General features: G+C 36.8%; 3 protein-coding genes across 4 annotated transcripts; 1 reads left to right on the top strand and 2 right to left on the bottom strand.

Moving 5' to 3' along the window:
• Window positions 1-3,256: 3,256 nt before the first annotated feature.
• Window positions 3,257-5,299, top strand: LOC132170315 (pentatricopeptide repeat-containing protein At1g19720-like). Its single transcript, XM_059581282.1, has one exon. The coding sequence runs from the start codon at window positions 3,257-3,259 to the stop codon at window positions 5,297-5,299; it is 2,043 nt and encodes a 680-aa protein (XP_059437265.1).
• An 894-nt stretch (window positions 5,300-6,193) lies between these two features.
• Window positions 6,194-11,097, bottom strand: LOC132168113 (uncharacterized). The gene is made up of 3 exons (XM_059579194.1): window positions 10,704-11,097; window positions 7,981-8,493; window positions 6,194-6,775 (listed from the first exon to the last, which is right to left on the bottom strand). Exons 1-3 carry the CDS (start codon window positions 10,944-10,946, stop codon window positions 6,566-6,568), a joined length of 966 nt encoding a protein of 321 aa, XP_059435177.1. The 5' UTR covers window positions 10,947-11,097; the 3' UTR covers window positions 6,194-6,565.
• Window positions 11,098-13,908: 2,811 nt separating this feature from the next.
• LOC132187019 (auxin response factor 17) lies at window positions 13,909-20,003 on the bottom strand. Of its 2 annotated transcripts, XR_009440790.1 has the most exons (4): window positions 18,739-20,003; window positions 15,467-16,216; window positions 14,803-14,850; window positions 13,909-14,193 (listed from the first exon to the last, which is right to left on the bottom strand). XR_009440790.1 is itself a non-coding variant. In XM_059601177.1 (3 exons), the coding sequence occupies exons 1-2, from the start codon at window positions 19,801-19,803 to the stop codon at window positions 15,506-15,508; spliced, it is 1,776 nt and encodes a 591-aa protein (XP_059457160.1). In that variant the 5' UTR covers window positions 19,804-20,003; the 3' UTR covers window positions 13,909-14,193; window positions 15,467-15,505. The 2 variants fall into 2 exon arrangements, 1 of the variants encoding a protein (XP_059457160.1); XM_059601177.1 differs by lacking the exon at window positions 14,803-14,850.
• Window positions 20,004-20,874: the final 871 nt, after the last annotated feature.

The following is a 20,874-nucleotide window of genomic DNA, read 5'->3' as shown; positions in this document are numbered from 1 at the left end:
GTAATTTTATTTCACGCATTTTTTTTTCTATATAATGGATAGTTCAGTTTGTTTGGATTTAATGTTTCATGGTATTTTGGATTTGATTGCTAACATGTTGCTCTCTGCATAAACAAGATGGTATGTGTGGAATTATGCTTAAACTGCATCATTCTCATAATTTCTTTTTTCTTTTTTTTTTCTTTTTTTTTTCTTTTGAAATTGGGGATTGAGGCTGGTGCTCAAAGACCAACTGGCTTTGGATTGATGGTGTAGCAGCTGGGAGTTATGCCAAGGATGGAATATATCATTGAAAATTGAAAAATGATTTTTTTTATAAGTAATCGAGATATCATTAAAAGCAAGAAATCGATGCATGGCACATTTTGATAAGTAATCAAGAAATTTAAAATGTTGACCTCTAACATTACAGTATTCAATATGCATGTGCGCAAGAACAATAATGTTCCAAGTATTTGTTTTAGTTCAGTGATATCGAATCCTTTGAATAAATGCATGTAACATTGCAGTTCGAAGGCATATGTTAAGAGGATGGTGATATCCAGTTTAGTATATGGTTGTAGTTTTTGGGCTAGATGCATATTTTGAATGACATGATTCAATTTTCTCCTTTTCACATTCTATATGCATATGCATACTTGGATGCATCTGGTCGTTAAATGCTTAGTTTGCCTCTTTTAGATCTATTTGTTGCTCCTGTAAGGGGACATAAAGGACAATGGGACATCCAAAACATGTAGTTATAGACTTATAGTTAAGGAGGATTCGTTTGACTATGATCACTTAGGTCATTAAGTCATGAAAACCATCAAAAGTTGGATGCGAGTTGCTTGGATGCTCAATTTAAGTAGTAAAAGCTATTTCTAGTAAGTCTCATCCTGGTGTCTTAATCCTAGTCTTCCTCAAATAATGATGCTAAGATTGAATCTTACTCATTCCATAGTTGCAGGTTCCAAAATTACCTAGGGGCTAAGATTTAATGTGGCTAGTTTGGAATGAGTCTTGCTGAAAATAAGTGCATTTCTAAATGCTTCAAGCCCAAAAACTTTGTTAGATAACTCATAAATGAGGCTCGAATTTTGACAGAAGGTGCAGTTTTTTTAAAAAAGGGGTTTTTTTCTCTCGCAGTTTTTAAAATGGCTGGTTTCTCAATTACTGCTGATCTAACCAGAATCTCACAATATATACAGATAAGTGACTTGAAAAAATTATCTGGGTCTTCTCGCAGTTTACTTGGCCAACTGACCATATGTTCATCTTGTTGAGATGATTAGTTCCACAGCATATATGACGCCAGAGACAAGTAAACGTAAATGGAGAAACTAGAGAAAAGTGTCATACAAGATTTCTGAACTTGTAATTGCTTATATTGTTGAATAGCTTTGCATGTATTTATTATTATTTTTTTTTTTGAACAAGTTTGGTTGTAAGGGGAGGGGGATAGGGAGATTTGAAACCTCCCTTTCTTTTGGTATGATCCATTCAAAATTGGTATCCCGTGGGGTCACCCTGGCATGTTCTTAGTTTGCATAGGTCATAAATTTGGTATCTTCTTTCTTCCCCGAAAGATGAAGAAGATTCTTACCTTCTTGGGTTAGGGAGTGTTTGTTTGTCCATGAAGTTTGGAGTCATTGAGTTTGCATTCTAAGGCACCACGAATCTATCAGGATTGTGTTTTCACTTTCCATATAAATAAGAAGAGAAGCCAACAGATTGGTGGTTTTGTAATGCTTAGCTCTTTCTGATTGATGAGTTTTTACAGAAAAGTGTTGCGAAATACGGAGCTGCTGTTCAATTTTCATGATACCTCCATTTGCATTCTTAGTTCATGGTGCTCGAAGATCTTTTGTGGACAAGTAATGTTATTTAGTATGCTGTTATACGACTACTATACAACTAAGATGACGTAACAATGAAAGTCAACCTTTGAATTAGCAAAGGCTTGTAAAAAAAAAAATTAAGAGTTATACGACTGACATGTCGGTCGTATATCAATTTATTAAATAACATTTTTATTTGTGGATTATGGAATCTAACTGTGGCATTAATGGGCATTGCAGAAAAGAAAAACCGCCTTTAGATGAAAGAGGGGCAGAGTTCTCATTCTTTGTATGTGCAGATGTGAAAGATTGGAACTTGAACAGCATTGTGGACGAAAATACAGAGGTTGTTTAATGCAATGAAGATATTGACTTTGGCGTATGGAGAGGATTGGAATGGGAGATTACACTCTAGATGTATATAAATTTGTAATCTTCTTGAAAATTATGATGCGAAAATCAACTTGATTACAAAATTAATTTAATTAAAGGGATCTATCCTTCCATGTCAAATCCGATTAGTGATTGATTTGATTTTAGTGCTATAAATTTTATGGATTAAAAAATATTTGAGAAATGTTATATATTACACGATTATTTCACTATATTGACATGGTCGGATGCAATAGTTTTTTTTTTTTTTTTTTTAAATAAATAGCTACTAGACCCTGTCACGTTAACATAATGGGATAAAAGTGAGATAAATGTGTGGTTTATAACATTACTTTAAATATTTATATGGCAAGCTAGGAAAGTGAAAAGTGGAAAGTGGAAGGCCAATATAGAGAACTTAAACCAGACCATGACTAGAGATGGGAGCCACGCAAGGTGATATAAGATGAAATGAAGATGATTTATTTTATGGTTTTAATTCGGTTTTACATATTTAATAATATATATGTTGACAAGTCATTTAAAATGTTTTCATATTATTTAATCGTATCATGTACATCATAAGATACAACAAAACAAAATCTTTATTGTAAAATAAATGGAGAGAATCCAAACTCTAAGGAATATTGTCTATGATTCCACCAAGCTTACATTGGTCTATAAGGCTTGAAGGATTGGCCTGACTGAAATATTATGCAGAAGCTAGAGGACAATATCACATTGCCTATTATCATTAGAATTGCCTAAAAAACAAACAATGAAGTGAATATTAGAGTTTCAGAAAATATTGATATTTACATCCTTCCAAACAAATGGGAAAAAATAAGAAAAATTAAGAGATGAGTTGGGGTCAATATTGGAGGCACTAATTAATTTGTGATGGGAAAAATGTTATTTAACTACTTCAAGCTTTATCACTGAAAAATAATAATAATAATAAATTTCACATATTTCTATTTGTATCAGGTGCAGGCTCACCGCAGTTCGCACGCACCGGGCAAAACCAGAGAAGCTGAACATTTTGAATCGTATCTTTCTTTGCAATGGCTGCTCTACAGAATGGGTTACTTCCTTTACCTGACGTTTCGTTCTCTCATAAGCTCAACAGCTTCCAACGCCAGACACCCATTTTCAGATTTCAAACCCCAGCGGCTACTTTTAATGGGTTCAACGCCGCAACGCAAAGATACCCAGAAGGCCAGCTTGCTTCAATCGCCAGCAGAACCACCAACCATTTTATTTCAAGCTCAGAAATTGACACTGACATTGATCAGTGTCTTTCGCTGCTGAAGAGTAACTGCTTGTCTGATTGCAGACAAGTCCATGCTCAAGCTGTGAAGATCAACGCTTTTGAGTCTAATAGTTTGATTGGAAATAAGCTGGCCATTCTTTACTCGAAGAAGACGGGGTCTCTGGAAGTTGCCCGTAAGTTGTTCGATGAGATTCCTGAAAGAACTGTACCTGCTTATGCGGCGCTGATAGGGGCGTTTTGTAGGTCGGAGCAGTGGGAAGATCTTTTTTCAGTGTTTGGGTTAATGGTTGATGAGGGGATGCTACCAAATAAATACTTGGTACCCACGATTCTCAAAGCCTGTTCCGCGATACAAAAGTTTAGGATTGCGAAAATGATTCATGGGTATGTGATTAGGAAAGAATTGGAGTGGGACGTTTTTGTTGGAAATGCACTTATTGACGTGTATGCAAACTGTGCAGATTTGAGACTATCAAGAAGTGTTTTTGATACGATGAAGGAAAGAGATGTAGTTTCGTGGACTGCCCTTATTTCAGCTTACATGGATGGAGGCCACATGGATGAGGCAAAGGAGATCTTTCGTTCCATGCAGTTGAATGGAGTGGAGCCTGATTTGATTTCTTGGAATGCAGTTGTATCAGGCTTTGCACGGAATGGAGAGATTGGCTTGGCCCTGTTATCTTTGGAAGCAATGCAAGAGAGAGGGCTCAAGCCAAGGGTTAATTCTTGGAACGGAATGATCTCCGGTTGTGTTCAAAATGGATATTTCAAAGATGCTTTGGACGCATTCAGTAATATGTTATGTTTTCCGGAGGATCCAAATTTTGTTACAATTGCAAGTATCCTACCAGCTTGTGCAGACTTGAAAGATCTGAATTTAGGCAGGGCTATTCATGGATATGCTCTCAAATGTGAGCTTGATAACAACATTCATGTGGAAGGATCATTAATTGATATGTATTCCAAATGTGGGTGGACAGATTATGCAGAACAAGTTTTTGTCAAGGCAGAGAATCAAAACACTGCTATGTGGAATGAGATGATTGCAGCTTATGTGAATAAGGGTAAAATGAAGAAGGCATTAGGGCTTCTTAGATTGATGGAAAATAAAGGATTAAGACCTGATGTGATAACCTACAACACATTGCTTGCTGGGAATGCAAGAAATGGGCAAAAGAAGGAGGCATATGAGTTGCTGTCTGAGATGGTCCGGATGGGTTTCAAGCCGGATATTGTATCTTTTAATGTTCTGATTTCTGGTTTTCAACAATCTGGGCTTAGTTATGAAGCTCTTAAATTGTTCCAGACCATGCAATCCAATTACCACTTTCTTAATCAGGCGCTCATTCTGTCGACTCGACCAAACTCCGTCACAGTTACCGGTGCTCTTGCAGCATGTGCTGATCTCTATTTCTTGCGCCAAGGGAAGGAGATCCATGGATACACATTGAGGAATGGGTTGGAGTCTAACATCTATGTCTCAACTTCTTTGGTTGACATGTACACAAAATGCCGGAATATGGGTTTTGCAACTGAAGTGTTCAGGAGAATAGAGGACAGAAACACAATTTGTTGGAACGTTTTACTTGCAGGCAATGTCAGCAATGGGCAGCTGGAAGAGGCTCTTCAACTGTTTAATGAGATGCTGCTGGAAGGCCTCAAACCAAGCTCGATTACATTTTTGATTCTTCTCTCTGCGTGTAGTGATGCGGCAGCTCTTAGAGTAGGGAGAGAACTTCATGGATACATCATAAAGAATCAGTTTGAAGTCCTCAAAAATAGTAGTATTGGAAGTGCTTTGATTGGTATGTATGCCAAGTGCGGTTCAAGTTAGTATTTCCGTCCCGAAAAGTTTTGCCAAATTATATGATCATATATTCATCATACTTGGCTACATATTAAGATGATTGAATATTGAAAATCATCTCATTTATAAAAATATTAAAAAGTGGGTTTATTATATTTAAAAATCTACCATAAGTTTCGGATGTATAGTAAAAAATGTCATATTTATGTGAAATTTAGCAGACGGCTATAATCATATACATATGGATGATAATATTTAATTCAATGATAGACGATAGAATAACAATCCAATAAAATGGTTATTGAGTATAATGTCATAAAGCATTACATTTAATGTATATATATACATCCAGTATTATTTACTCATAGATTTAGTAAGGATAACTATAAGCACCCCTCGAAATAATACTCTATTTGCAGTGTCTCCCTAAACTCTCAGTGAAAAAAATAAAAAAATAAAAAGGGAAAGGCAACCCGTTGCTGGCAATTATAGATTTGTATTTTTATAAATTTTATAAAAGTATAATGGTCATTTTAGCATCACATGCAAGTCGCTTGATGCATGCAGCCCTCTAACTTAACAAATGTTCCTAATGGAAGGACATTTGCTATCTCAATTAGAGATTTAGAGAGACATTGCAAAAATTGAAAGGTTGAAAGAGCATTGCAAATTAGATGGTAATTCAATGGGTAAATGTAGGTTCACATTTAGTATATAAATATAAATAAATTATAATTGAGTAATTATCAGATAAAATAGTTTTGACAAGTATAGTGAACTTTTTTTTTTTTTTTTGGAAGCAATATTGTGGGTGCTTTAAGGGCAGAGGAAGAGAAGTACAAGAGCAACAAGTACGGTGAACATGTGAAGTATAATCTTGAACAGTATATATTGGTTCTATGAAAAAGAAAAAAAAAATGATGGAACATTATAAAAGAGTTGCATCAAATGTAACATCAACCAGCACAAACGTGTTTGAGAGTGTGTGTATATATATATATATATATATACGGTCGTCACAAGCCACGTGTGATAGTAACATTTTGCCCACATGAATGTTCTCTTGAGATACAAATTGAGTCATCGCCATCTTTCGAAAACAAAAATATGAATATGTGCCTGGATGTGGCAAATCAAAACTAACTTGTAAAGCCTAGATGCCCAGGAACTCAATTTGCCCGGGCAGAACAAAAAAAGAGTTCAACAAAGCTTCACAAGCTGATGAAAATACCAGGTAGGCTTGCTTATAAACTGGATATACTGGTACATCAAATTGAGCTTGAGCTGGAAAAACTATCGTTCATCCACTCCTGCAGCGGTTGCAGGTTGGTCGGTGGATTTGTCAGCAGCTGCAGGGGCTTTCACACTACAAGGTCCCGAAGAAACTTTAACCATTGCCGGTCTCAAAAGCCGGTCCCCAAGCAGAAACCCACGGCGGAATTCTTGAGTTACAATCCCTTCCTGGAACTCTTGAGACTCCTCACGTGCAATGGCTTCATGCAGCTATAACCAAAAAAAAAAATGGAAGCCAACCGATGATGTTAGATGGTTTTTTTTGATAAGTAGCCAACCGATGATGTTAGATGGTGTGGAAAGGTTTATCAAGATGCATATCAATTCAGATTCTAGTGACTAACACTGCAAATTACAAGCTCAGTTACCACACGATAGTCATCCTTGGCAACTACACATCTTATTTTTATGTTTCATGATTTGGGACAACTCCCTGTTTAAGAGTAGTAAACTTCCCCTATGAGAAGAGAATTAAACCCTAAAAGCAATAACAGACCAATATGACTTTCCGATGCATAAAGTTGAGAAGGATGTCCAACTTTTTGTTTTTTTTTTTTGTTTTTTTGACAGGACTGTGCACTGGGAAACCAATCAAGCCATGTGATGCACCCATCCAATAAAAATAAAAATATATTTTGGTGTAAATAGACGGAGCACAATACAACTTGTAGGCTTTTGAGTGACCGAGTATTAAATTTTAGGGTTTAAGACTTTAAAATTATAAATAGGTGAGACTTGGCATTCGCATCAAAGCAGCCAGGCACCACATGTTCGTTCGAACAAGGCTAAATTATAAGCGTCAAACATAAACAAGCTTGGAGAAAAGGAAACTTCAAGTGGTAAGTTTCTACGGATTTTTCTTCCCATTTGATTGTTTAGTTTTAAGTATTATTGTTGAGATTTTGTTAAATGTTTGTTGTTGATGATTTGGTGAGCTACATGTGATTGTTTTGGGATTTGAAGTTATATTGTGAAGTTTGAGAGGGTTTGATCGTTGTAGAGTTTTGTGTTTATAGATTTTGGTGTTTTGTTTATGTGTTGAGATCATTCAGTTGGTTTTACAAATTGGAGGTTTTGATTATGTGGCATGAGTGATGAAAATGGTGTTGTATTGATTGTTGTTGGTGTAAGTCAAACAGTTGATGTAATTAAGTGACTATGAATGTATTTAGCATGTCTATGTTTAGTGCTCTGGTATAAATATTGTCTATGTGATGTAATAGATATAGAAAAAAAAATTATAGCATTTTCTGTTGCAAGTTTAAAGTCAAGGCTTAGTAGTAATGCCTAACAGATGAATTTCGTGGGGAATTATTACAAGCTAATGGTACCTCATATTACAAGCAGGCAAAAAGACAAAATAAATACTAACACAAAACATGAAACTGATACATGTATCAAAAGCTTTCACTTACCGAGGGATCAAAAGGCTTTCCTACTGTTGCTACAGCAGCCACACGCAAGCTCCTCATTATCTCCACGAATTGCTTGTATATACCTTGATAACTTGCATCAATCTTTTTTTCCTTTTCTGTTTCTGGTTTAAGTTGTTGCTTGGCTCTCTCAAAATTATCCACCATGGGCAAAAGACTCTCAATTACATCTCCTTGGGCATCAGACCTTATCGTAAGTCTCTCCTTCTCTGATCTTTTCCTAAAATTATCAAAATCTGCTTGTAAGCGGATATATTTCTCTTTTCCAGTAGTCATTTCAATTGATAAAGCAGATACTTTCTGGGCCAATTCATTCTTCTCATTTTCTATTATGTGTATCCTGGCCTCAATATCAGATACAGTCTTTTCATCTCCAGCAAGAATAGCTTCCTTGTAAACTTCAATGAGGATCTTTAAACTGGATTGTTGTTGTTGATCTGCTTCACTTTCTGCTGTTTTTACATCATTTTGACTAGCCTCCTCCTCACCATTTGTCTAGGTAGAAGAAAGTTAAGAAAAAAAATGACTATGAATTATGTCAGGTGAATAATTAAGTTAAAATTGCAATTTAAATTCATGCCAATGGATATTTAAGCTTTACTGTTATATTTAGTATCAATAGGGAGTGAGAAAAGGCATGGATGATATAATTAAAAAAATTACCCAAATTCAAAATAATAAAAGAGCAAAATAAAAAAGAATATTCAATATACCAAAATTAGGATTTCATAATCATATGGAACCAACCCAAAACATAAGTTCTTGGTGGTGGGAAGGAAATGTAAATGCATATACAATTGGGAATACAATTATGGAGATGAGTGATTGATTAAAGCATACCAACTGTACTGGACATCATGGCATTCTTAATTTTGAAATTTTACATTTGCCCTTTCCTTTCTCTACAAAACAGGTATTTCTTTACAAAATTGCACCTGTTTACATCTGAATAACAAAGACACCTGCAAACCTACTTTTAGCCAGACATTATTTTTTCAACAAGGAGCTTCAATTAATCTTACCCGCATCCTTTTTACTTTAGTTCACTTATTAAGAGTAAGTTATCCAGCCTCCCAACTTCTTAGGGATGTAGGGTTGAGTTGAGTTCCACTAAATTGGCAGACCATTCGTGCTCCCACTCAAAACGGGGTTGGGGGTGAGAGAACCGTATAGTAGTAACATTAAATGAGAGAAAATAATCTATGAAGGAGGATGATAGATAAGAAGTATGGGACTTCTTGGGGAGGATGGTGTTCTGATGCACGTAGAGGATCTTATGGTGTTAGTTAATGGAAGAATAATAGAATATTAGAAGAAATTAGGAAAATTTTCCAAATGTTATAGGTTTGCAAATTTGATTTTGACAAGATCTTTGGTCTGGAGATTCTCTGTTAAGGAGGCATATCCTGAGTTTTTCCACGCTGCATGGAAAGAGATGCATTATGGAGTGGTCAAATGGTAGTTTTCACAGGAATCTGAGGCTTATTAGAGTGGTGCAAGATTGACAACTTAAATCCTTGGTTTGCTTTCTTGAAGAAATATACCATACCAAGATCATCAAGTGGATAAGGACAAATGATTTGGATTCCTGCTATAAGAAATAGAGGTTTGAGATCAAAAGATACTGTAAGGCTCTAAGTGTTGGAGGGCAACGGAGTTTTTCCTTAGGAATAAATTTGTCATATATACAGCTCGGAGGAAGAGTGGCATTTTTCACTTGGATAGCTGCATTGGGGAAGAGTTTACTGCAGATAATTTGAGAAAGCATGGAATAGACATCGCAGATTGGTGTCGCATGTGTAAAATCAAACAGGGAATCAGTGAGTCAATTATATTTTCATTGTAAGAACCTCTAGGAAATGTAGACTCTTGTATTTTGTTTATATGGTATTAGGTGAGCCATGCACAGATCGGTGGTCGAACTATTGGCATGTTGGAAGGGACCTTTTGGCGGATAACTTAGTGTTGAAATTTGGACAGTTAATTCCTTTGGGTATGATGTGGTGCATTTTGAGAGAAATGAATGCAAGCACTCTTGAGGGGTGAGTCAATGTTAGGGAAGCTGAAGCTTTTGTTTTCACGATATCTCTATGATTGAACGGCGGCTATTGGTTCACTCTCTTTTCAAACTTGTAGAAATTCTTAGATCTTTTGAACTTTAGATATTAGTTTTTGCTTTTGGGTGTTCCATTTATATACCCCAGAGCACCAGGGTTGTGCTCCTATTATAAACAAACCTTATTTTTTTAAGTAAATCAATCTTATGAAAAGCGCAAAAGACAAAACCCAGGCTTCAACTTGCCCAAATCCATACCCACCTCACACGCATCAGCTTTGGCCAATTGGCCTTAATTTACCAAACAAGTTAACAGATATGTATAAAAACTCACACAGGCCTAATCCAGAAGTAAAAATGATTTACCAAAGTTTTGCAATCAAAGAAGTTTGATACCAAGCAATCCTACTAATTCAGTAATTTGCTTTGACTTGTAAACATACTTTGCGCATTCCAAACGTGGATTAAATCCAAAATTAATCTTACCAGAGTATATAAGCTTTAAGACCATTCAAACAGAGAAAAAAGGCATTCAAACTATAGTATAACATTTTTTTTCTAGATAAATAACTGGTAAAAGAGAGAAACAAGCATTAAGCGAAAAAACAAAATAATAATAATAATAAAATAGGGGAAAAGAAAGGCGTACGGTGGGGACGGAGTCTCGGGCAGAGAGATGGAACTGGAAGGAACGCCTGCAGTTGGTACTGTTCGAGATTGGGGATGGTTTGGTGAGAGGAAGAAACCCTAGAATGGGTTTGCAGAGATGAGGGGAATGGTGGTAATGGAGGGGTTTAAAATGAGCTACGGTTTTGGAGGGCTTTGGGGATGAGAAGGAAGCAGAGAGGCGAGGAGAGAAGAGGGAGGAGTGGTTCGAGAGAGGGACAGCCATTAAGACAGAAAATGAGTTCTTTGATAAAACCCCCCAAATCTACTACACCCGTTATTTGTAAGGGGGAGCTTGCTCCGGGCTGCCGGTGTAGAGTAGATTTGGGTCTTCGTTTATATCGATTTTCTTTCTTTCTTATCAAATCCCTTTTTATTTCGTGAATTGTCATTTCATAGAAAATCATCGATGAAAGTTGAAACTATATATTGGAAAATGGAAAAGCCCACAAGTTTTTACTTTTCTTTTCTTTTTTTTTTCATATTACGATTAATTTTTATTTATTTTTTAATTATTGTTATTATTATTGTTGTTGAAGTGGGTTGGTGTACTTTCTAGTTTCTAGTTTCTTCTCAAGAACCCGTGATTTGGGACTTTTTTTTTTTTCTTTTTTTTCTTTTTTTTAACTACACTTTCTTTTTGAAAATCTATAACCTAATTTGTAATATCCTCTCAGTTTTTCAACTTGGTTAATATAGCCTACCAATTCCCCTTCCACCCCAAAATAACAAAAATAATCTGCATAAAAAACAAACAAATTAAATAAAAAAGAGATAAAAATCCAAAAAAAAAAAAAAAAAAAAAATCAAAAAAGGGGCAAAAAAATTGGAATAGACTAAAGTGATGTTTATTTTATGGGTTTTTTTTTTTCGTCTTTTATCAATTTTTTTTTTTTTAATTTTGTTATCATATACAGTGTATTTTTGTTATTTTGTGTCGTAAAATGAAAATTTGAAAACTCAAGTGATAAATCAATAGACTACATTAACAAAATTGAAAAATTAAGGAGACATTACAAGTTGGATGATAGATTGAGGAGGATAAATGGAGTTTCCTCTTTCTTCCTTTTTTTTTTTTTTTCTTTCTTTCTTACAAAGTTTCCTCCAAACTGTGTTGGATTCAACATAGTTTACTTAATTGACATGTGTCAAAAATGTATGTTGTTGATATAATTGACTGTACCAAGGTAATCCAAACAAGAATACCTATAAAGACAAAAACAAACACGAGTGATTCATCGAAAAACATTGACAGTTGACACTCTAATGCTTAAGTCAGTAGAGTAATACTTAAGAGGGTAAGAAGCTAGATGATAAGGGAATATAATGCATACCTCAGTCTAGGTTTGTGACCTTCTCACCAAAGATAATGTAAGTAGGTCTGATATGAAAAACACCGTCAGCCAGGCAATCGTCAGTCAATTGGAAGTTTGTCAATCAATCGATTTCATTAGGGGTTGCCGGTCAGTTAAAGTTCCATCATTTAGTGAAACATCCAAGCTGTAACACCCTGGTCCCATATTGGGAAGATGAAAAGAAGCCCACATAGAGTTGGTGATTTATAAAGATAGTAATGAATGCTAAGTCCCACATTGCCTAGTTATTATGTGATACTGAGCTTTATAATGAATTATAGGAAAGCTCAAAATTGACTAGTCCTCTTGGAGTAATAGTACAGATGTGGCTAGCACTTTTTCTCTTGGTCGTTACAAGTGGTTAAGAGGGGGAGTTTGTAACACCCCAGTCCCATATTATGAAGATGAGAAGAAGCCTACATAGAATGAGTGATTTATAAAGATAATTATGGGTGCTAAGTCATACATTGTCTAGTTAGTAGGTGAAACTGAGCTTTATAATAAATTAAAGAAAAGATCCAAATTAACTAGTCATTTTGTAGTAATAGCACAGATGTGGATAACATTTTTTTCCTTGGTCGTTACACAAGCGGTCCTATCTTGATGGGATGCTCAATCCTTCCTGAGGGTAGACAGGCCTTTATGGGCATGAGGCTATAAAACAATATTAAACTGGCTTTCGCATAAGTGAAAAGTTAAGCATCTTTAGTAGAGGAAATCCAACGGTATGAATCCAAAACCTTCTCAATGCAAGGAAGAGATATATCTCAAATATATCATTAAGAGCATTAACAATAGGCTCTCTATATTTAGCTTTTCTCTAAAAATTTAATAAAACTCATGAAAATACCTATTTAACAAGCTCTATTCTCTACTTTATATTTAATTGTTGTCATAGATGCTCTTTACATTCCAAGAGCCAAAAAGCTAAAGTTATATAATTTTTTAAGCTTATTTTTTACCCTCCTCTCTCTTGATTGGTTTAAAACTAATAAAATAATAATATTAAACTAACGTAGAAAAATGAATAGAGAGTTTGATGTTTTAACTCATTTTAAAAGTGGCTCTCTAAATTTGATAAAATGAATTTTAATTTAACTTTTATTTGAGGAGTCCATTGTGAATGCTCTAAATCATCTCCATATTCATTATGGCCAACTCTTACAAAAATATGCAAATTAGGGCTGTGCAAAATAACTGTCTACCGCTTATCGGCCAAGTACTGACCGACACCGCTTAATTGATGGCTAGTAGGCAGTAGACTTTTTCTATTTCCAACAAACTCGGTTTGGTAGGCGGAATAACATTTTCTAACCGAACCGACTTTACCGACCAACTTTTCCATTTTTTTGCTTACCGACATTACCAACTGTCACCATAATCATGTCAGTAATAGAAAATAAAGTTGGCGGAATAAGTCGGTAAAAATTATGACTTTACCGACCATGGTGGTGTGAAATGCGAAAATCTCATTTCGTAACCGAATTATCCGACTCCCAGCCCTAATGCAAATGAATGATATACTGTACTCATTATCTTCACCATTTACAAAAGCAGCAAATGTTGGTACCCCGGCACCCGTTAGCATGTACAGCAAGTGGTTAGCTGTAGACAAGTTTGACATCACAACACAATGGCTTCCCTCAGTTTATATTCAGCAATTTGTTAGGTTCAGATGCAGCAAGAGGTCGGTACACGTCCTCCAGAATGATCCTTCATTTCAGTAAAAGCTTCCATTCCAGAACACGTGAAGTCCAAATAGTAAACAGCAATCAGATTTAATTCTAGATGCATTGTCATGATATATATCGCTTCATGAAATGATCTTTCCCATGACTGCAATTTGAATTAGACTTGACTGCTTTTTGTCAAGGAATAGGCTTTAATCCCTACCCATTCACAACCAAATAACCCCAAATTTTAAGTCAAATACCGTAATTTCAAACATCACATAACATCTCACATAGACATCAGCACTTGATTTAGACACCAAAAACCAAGTAGGTTCAAGTTTCCAACATGACAAACTAAAACAAACCAGCCTAACAAAGTAACTACTGCAAGGGTCAGATGGTAATCAGCTTCCTGCCTGCCTGTCTGCCTGTCTGCCTGAAGTACCTGCAGTAAAGAGGAAATAGAAAAAGTAAGTCAAGGGAACTGAAATTCAATCTCATAATATGATGGCAAAAGATGCATGAGCTTCCTCATCATAGTGAACCGGGTTCCAAAAAATAATGATGGCTGAAACAAAGTTACTAAAACCTCTGAGCTCCAACATTTAGTTTATCACACTAATTTTGATTGAACGATAGACAGATCTTAAAGCCCATCAATGAGTTAGGCTGTCAGCAGCTGTAGTTCATGATTCTCACACTATAGTATCAGTCGTGTCTTATATTACATGGTTGTTTCTATGATACTTCCGGACAAGCCAAGATAATTTCAAGTTCTAGATGCAGAAGCCAACTTTCAAGTTTCCATATATATACCATAAATTACAATGTGTCTGATTCAGTATCGTGGTTATGAGAAAAGATACTCGTTTTAGATAGGTAACATTCTGTTTTTCACAGTTCACTGAGGCCATTACAGTATTATGTTACCCTTAATGCAGGTCCTAGATATAATTGTAATTTAACCAACGAAATTCCGTAGCATGTGATGTCAAAAATACATAATCCAATATTCAAGTTATAAACAACGAAATTAAGTAGACAAGGTTGCTACCTATGTATATGACAATACCAACCCCAGAAAAAATCCCACATATACCTCCTGTTGCAAAAAGAAGAGTAGGTTAATGTAATAAGATATAGGTTTTCTAGATGTGCAGAGAATTTAACAAGATTTCTATTCAATGCTTTTTTCAAGAAAATGTTGTAATTAATATTCTAGATTACTACAAAATGATGAAGTTGATTAAAATCATGTTTCTTCCTTTCCTATACCCCCGCATTGGAAAAGGGAAGGTAATTGCATAGGATGAACAATCCACTGCAAAAATGATCGACACACACTTTTAACAATACAATCACGTATGATTATAATGTGCTGAAAAAAAAAAGTATGATTTCTATGTAAATAGAATTGAAACTACACTGAAAACTTTTAAGATCGAACTGGCTATCCAATGCCATGGCAAAACAGAAGAAATGTATACAACCCAAAAGGTACAACAAGGCTCGAATAAGTTCTCTCAATGGAAAGGATATTATATAAAACTGATCATAAATTAATTACTACCAATAAGCCAAACTCCTAAGAATCATATCAAATTTCAGAAGGATGTAAACTACAACTAATTGTACAAAATTTCTTTGGAAACTAGGATTAATTAATGCAATTATATGAACTAAAAGTTTAGTCAAATCCAGTCGGGAAAAAAACATACCTGTACAGTTATTTTCATGACAAAGATGCAACAAGTAGTTCACAAAGTACATGCCTCAACAGCTGAGGCTCTCTCACATTGGACATCAAGTCTATCAAGCAGTTTCGTGTAAGTCAAAGAAAGATCTAGTGGGTTGTTTATTATGCCTTCAGTTTCACTGTATCTTTTAACCCCATCATCTTCTGTACAACCAATGTCATCAAAACCACTTTCAACAGGTTGCTTCATATGGATGATCTTACCAAACAACTGAAAGCAACTAGCACCAACTTTTGTTGAGGTGCAGCACTGGGTCCCAACAAATTCCGTGCCGAAGGAGTGCACACTACTCTGGCTATCTGATGATAAATTTCCAGAGAGTGAACTGCCAATATTCAGCTCAGTAGACACAGTTTTCAACTTTGGCACCGTGTTGTTTCCAAAGGAATTATCAATGCACATATTGTTTTCACTTAATAAGTTGGATAAACTGGATTTGCTGAATAGATTTTGCCTGGCTCCCTGCATGCCAGCAGGAAAAGTGTTATAATTCAAAAATGATTGGCTCAAGTGCCCCATTGTTGAATTAGTTGTGACGGGATAGAAAATGTCGGCCTCTCCATCTGTGTGCAGCCCAGAATTCTGTGGGGTTCTAAATTTCTTTGAGGGAGGGAATGCAGTATGGAGTGGTTCTGATGGTGGGTGGAATTCAACTTGCCAAGGACTCACTCCCTTGACATTCTGCAGGACTCCAGGTTCATCCCATGTAACCTAAGATATATAGACAAAGAATTATCAAAACGGAAACAGACAATAGGGAAAGCAGGTCAATAAAATTTTGTGATACAAGTATTACAATTTTCTCTCAACAATTCTAAGAGATAGTTGAAGATTTATATAACCTACCATATCACTGCAACCACACTAGATACACATGTTCACCTACTATTAAATTAGAAAGATAATTATACTGCTCAAATCAAGTTTCACAGTGAGAAATGAATAAGCAAGTTGCCAATACCCTGCTCAACATGAGTTTGCTGTCAATGTATGATTTACAATCAACAACATAAATTGAGACAGCCAGAGCACATAAATGTACAATAACTTGAAGTGTGTGTGTTTAATCTACCAATATGTATTATCATTATCAGGATCTAAGTTCGTGAAAGGGCAACAAAGCTGGGAAACTTCAAAATCTCAAAAGGATCAGAACACATAATATAGCATACAAAACAACCTAAACATTAAGTTGTACAGTGTTTGCACACACAAACATGCACACATGTTATGTATAAACAGTTCATACAACCCCCATTATGGATCATTTCTATAAAGACAGTCCGATTTTGTAATGCTCAACCAAGGCTCATACGCTGACCTGACTGCAGGGTATGTAAAGTATGTCTAATAAACTTCATAGCACGGAAATAAACAGATTTGTTCCCTTACGAGGGGCAATTCACATCAAGCACAAATGCAAAAGTACACAGAAAATTCTGCAATTGAATATAATATTTAATGTATCACCTTCCACTGAACGAAAAATAAAAGGGGCCAAACTACTATGTGAGCAAATATGCAAGTCATTTGACCAATTCAAGAGCCTTCCTATGAAATTTAGAAACATTACTTGCTGATGCTTTTCCATAACAATAAACAACCATCAAACAACTACAACATGTAGTAATTCAATAAGGATTTTAACAGAGCATTTATATCTTTGTAAACAACCACCAAACTACCGCAAGATGTTTATAATTCAATAAAGACTTTAACATGGCATTTATATATTTGTCAAACATCCAAACACAATTGTACATTCAAATTAATCTTCATCACTAAAAAATATCCCTAAAATACGAAATGAGATTTTATGCCCATGTCAATAACATCTCATGAGTCATAATAGACTACTGAAGCAAGAAAAAAGGGCACACTAGTCTCAAGAGTGTACGCAGACTTCCTATTCCAACACATCAACAGAAGAGAGCTTTATCAGCAAACATAAAGAATGTGGTAGCTACATTGCTGACATCCTATCTTGATATATAAGATCCTTGAATTCTAACACTATATCTTCTTTCTTTACTCAATCAGCATACAAATACAGCAGAATTCCTAAAAAGGTCAGGTTCCAGAATTTTAAATTACACTCATGTAAACAAGAAGCCTGGCCCCAATCTAAACAGCAATACGGCGTATCAATCATTTTAAAATGGAAAACAGAAACAGTCCAATAAAATATATCATCTAATAAGCACCAATACCGACACAAGATACGGATGCGATACGATTCGGATATGGTGATATGGAAATTCTTAAAAAGCTATGATTGATATACAGCTGGGACATACTAATTAATTTTTTTTTATAAGTAATGCATATATTAATGGGTGCAAAGGGGCCAAGCACAACTCTAAGGGCCTGTTTGAGATTGTGTTTGAGGAGCATAAAAGTGCTTCTAACACTCAACAAGTCTGTTTGAAAGAAAAAGTACACGTTTGGTAAAAAAAAATTAAAAGCGCTTTTAAGGGTCCATAAAGCCTAAAAATGGCTAAAACGCACTTTTGGCAAAAACTTTTAAATGAAGTTTTTGCCCAAAAGCTCTTTTTAACTTAAAAGAGCTGTTTCTCGAATGCAATCTCAAACACGCTCTAATACATAAGATGTATACAAAAAGTAACTCCCTTTAAGTATCAAAAGAAGCACGGGACACACTAATTAATTAACAGCTTACACACTAATTAATTAACAGCTATATATATATATATATATATATATATTTTTTGATAAGTTAAATATATATTATATTTAGGAAACACATAACAAGTAGCTAAATATTAAAAAACATATCTAACTTAATATTCAAGCAATAAAAGATACGATAATTATCATCCATATTTAGCTTTCATTGATATCCCCAAAACACAACATTCAAAAATATCCGGAAAATAACAACAATCAATTCGCTATCAGATCTTCAGATGTTCAAATATTTAACCCTGAAGCATTTTATAATAACATTTAGAACTCTATTTTCGTCAAGAAAAAATTATTCTGCCCAAATCGTGTCCCGGCCATATCACCAAAGTATCCTGCCATGTCGCTTTAATATTTATGGACAAGTACGGGACATGTATCTGGCCGTGTCCTGGCCGTATCCGTATCCGACATGATACTTCAGCCCTTTTGAAGTATCCGTAATTCCTAGCATATCACAGACTACACAAACCACAGATATCAACTAAACAAATGCTCAAACAAACATTATCGCTAAGCTATACGCATACCTGAAGCATGCGCCAGGGAGAGCCCTGCCAATTCCCCCCTTCGGACACCGAAACGGCCGAAATCGTCCCCTGAAACCACGTCGTTCTCGATGAATCCTCAGTTTCCATTGCCATCTTCACTCTCATACCGGCGGTCCAAAGCACAGTCATAGCTTCTTCCACCACCTCCGCCTTCACCACAAAGTCGGACCACCCCGGCCTCGGATAGTACACCACTTCGAACGCCATTCCCTGTGCTGCAAGCTCCACGGCCTCCACCACCGCCTCCGCAGTTAACCTCCCCCTCCCGCTCCTCGAGAACCCCTCGGCATTGTCCTCCTCCGCCTTTGCTCTCGTTGGTCCGCCGATATGCAAGGTCCACCTGGCGGCGGAATCGCCATTGCTCGGGCGCACGGCGCGGCGGACTCCGACGAACATCTGGCCCGTCGAGTTCCTCATGAACACCACGGAATCGCCGGCGACCAGCTTCTTGAAGTTCACGAACTTGCTCCAGCCGGTGGTAAGCAGGTGGCGCCTCGGCGTGCCGCGGTAGATGTGCCGGAATTCCCAGACCGCGCCGTGTACGTCGGTGACGGACAAGGTCTGGACCGGCGGCTCAGCATGGTAGTTTAGCGGCGGGAAGATGGAGTCGGCGCAGAACCTCGGAACGGAGAAGCCTCCACCGTTGTTGGCGTCGGACGGCGTGAGAATCTTTGAGAAGGAAACGACCTTATCATTCTCTCCTGTGGCGTCGTCTCGATCGGATTGGTTCCTGGAAGGTTCAAGGAACTGAGAGGAGTGCTGCGGATTAGTAGGTTGGAGAACGAGTTTCGCGTAGACCTCGTCGGTGATCGGATCGGCGAGGAAGTCGACGGCGGAAATCCGGCAGAGAGCGGCGGGCCTGGAGTGGACTGGAGAGGGGAGGAAGGTGGGGCGAGAAGAGGATTGCTCCAAGTGGCCCTGGGGGAAGTAGTAAACCCTAGAATGGACGGCGGGGATTTGGACGGAGTTTCCGGCGCAGGCTCGCCAGATTTTGGAGTCGAGACGGCGAGGATTGGTCGGCGGATGCGGTAGCTGCGGTGGCATTCTCTAGGGATTTGTTTGGGAATCAGAGAGATTTGATTTGATCCAGAGCAATGAAGAATGGAGAGAATGGGTTTGGTTAGGGTTTTTTAACATATGGGCGGAGAGGGAGTCGGAGACCCCCAGTGCGAGTGTGAGAGTGTTTGTGTGTGGGTGAGTGTTAGTCTACAAATGCAGTGTCTGAGCTGGAGAGAGAGAGAAACGTCTTGGGGTCGGAGAACGGGCACGGAGGCAAAAACGGGAAGTGCGAAATTAAAGGATGCACTCTGATTGGTCAGCAAATTACAGTTTTGGCCACGACCAACGTAACTACATCAGAATGCCAAGGACTAGACATCCACCACTCTTACCATGCGCCGCGTGTACTTCACTCGCTTCTGTTTTAACATTTTTTTAAAATCTCGCAACAAATGAACCATGAGATTTTTTTTTTTTTTTTTTTTTGCTTAGAGATAATCTCATATGCCAACAGTCCTTATCTACACCAATATATATAATTCTAACTTTTTATGGCTTATCCAGAGACACTAATAAATGCGACTATAATATAATATTTAGTATTCCTCATTACTCTAATAAATTTATAAATAAAATAAAATTTGAAAAATTATAGGAGTTCATTAAATCTGTTAGAGGCTTTAAATGAGAAATTTTTTGAGTGCTCAAACTTTGAGGGTAAAAGTACGAAGAGGGTGAGACACCAGACCGATGTGTGCGTTGTAAAACGGTTTTGGGGGTACAAATAGGGTGGCACTCAGAGATCCCATTCTGAGGAAACATAAAGCATGTCTATTTCCAAATGACCAAAAAGCCCCTTCCCCCTCTTTCGCATTTGCCTTGCCGCAAAACCGTCCTCGCCACTTGGCGTAAATGCAGAAATCAATGACAATCAAGGTAGTGACAGTGTGGGGCGAGTCAACGAATCAGGCGGTTGAGATTTGGAGGGATGTCATAAGTAGAGGGAGGGGTTTGTTGACTGTCTGTTATGAGCACAGAGAAAAAGGCGCTAAACGTAATCTTGTGGGCCCCCTTTTGTACGGACCGGATTTTGATGCTCGGCTGTCGTTATATGGT

This window comes from Corylus avellana, chromosome ca1 (genome assembly GCF_901000735.1).
Source record: "Corylus avellana chromosome ca1, CavTom2PMs-1.0".
In the NCBI taxonomy this organism is placed as follows: Eukaryota; Viridiplantae; Streptophyta; class Magnoliopsida; order Fagales; family Betulaceae; genus Corylus; species Corylus avellana.
This window is presented reverse-complemented; position numbering and strand designations above follow the sequence as displayed.

What these genes read in the sequence shown, in the direction of transcription:
- LOC132170315 (XM_059581282.1), top strand. Translation starts at nt 3,257, where the DNA reads ATGGCTGCTCTACAGAATGGGTTACTTCCTTTACCTGACGTTTCGTTC.
- LOC132168113 (XM_059579194.1), bottom strand. Translation starts at nt 10,946, where the DNA reads ATGGCTGTCCCTCTCTCGAACCACTCCTCCCTCTTCTCTCCTCGCCTC. An exon ending in CCCGAGACTCCGTCCCCACC is followed by an intron (nt 8,494 to 10,703) that starts GTACGCCTTTCT and finishes TCTTCTACCTAG; the next exon opens with ACAAATGGTGAGGAGGAGGC. An exon ending in GAAAGCCTTTTGATCCCTCG is followed by an intron (nt 6,776 to 7,980) that starts GTAAGTGAAAGC and finishes TTTTGGTTATAG; the next exon opens with CTGCATGAAGCCATTGCACG.
- LOC132187019 (XM_059601177.1), bottom strand. Translation starts at nt 19,803, where the DNA reads ATGCCACCGCAGCTACCGCATCCGCCGACCAATCCTCGCCGTCTCGAC. An exon ending in CTCCCTGGCGCATGCTTCAG is followed by an intron (nt 16,217 to 18,738) that starts GTATGCGTATAG and finishes TATATATCTTAG; the next exon opens with GTTACATGGGATGAACCTGG.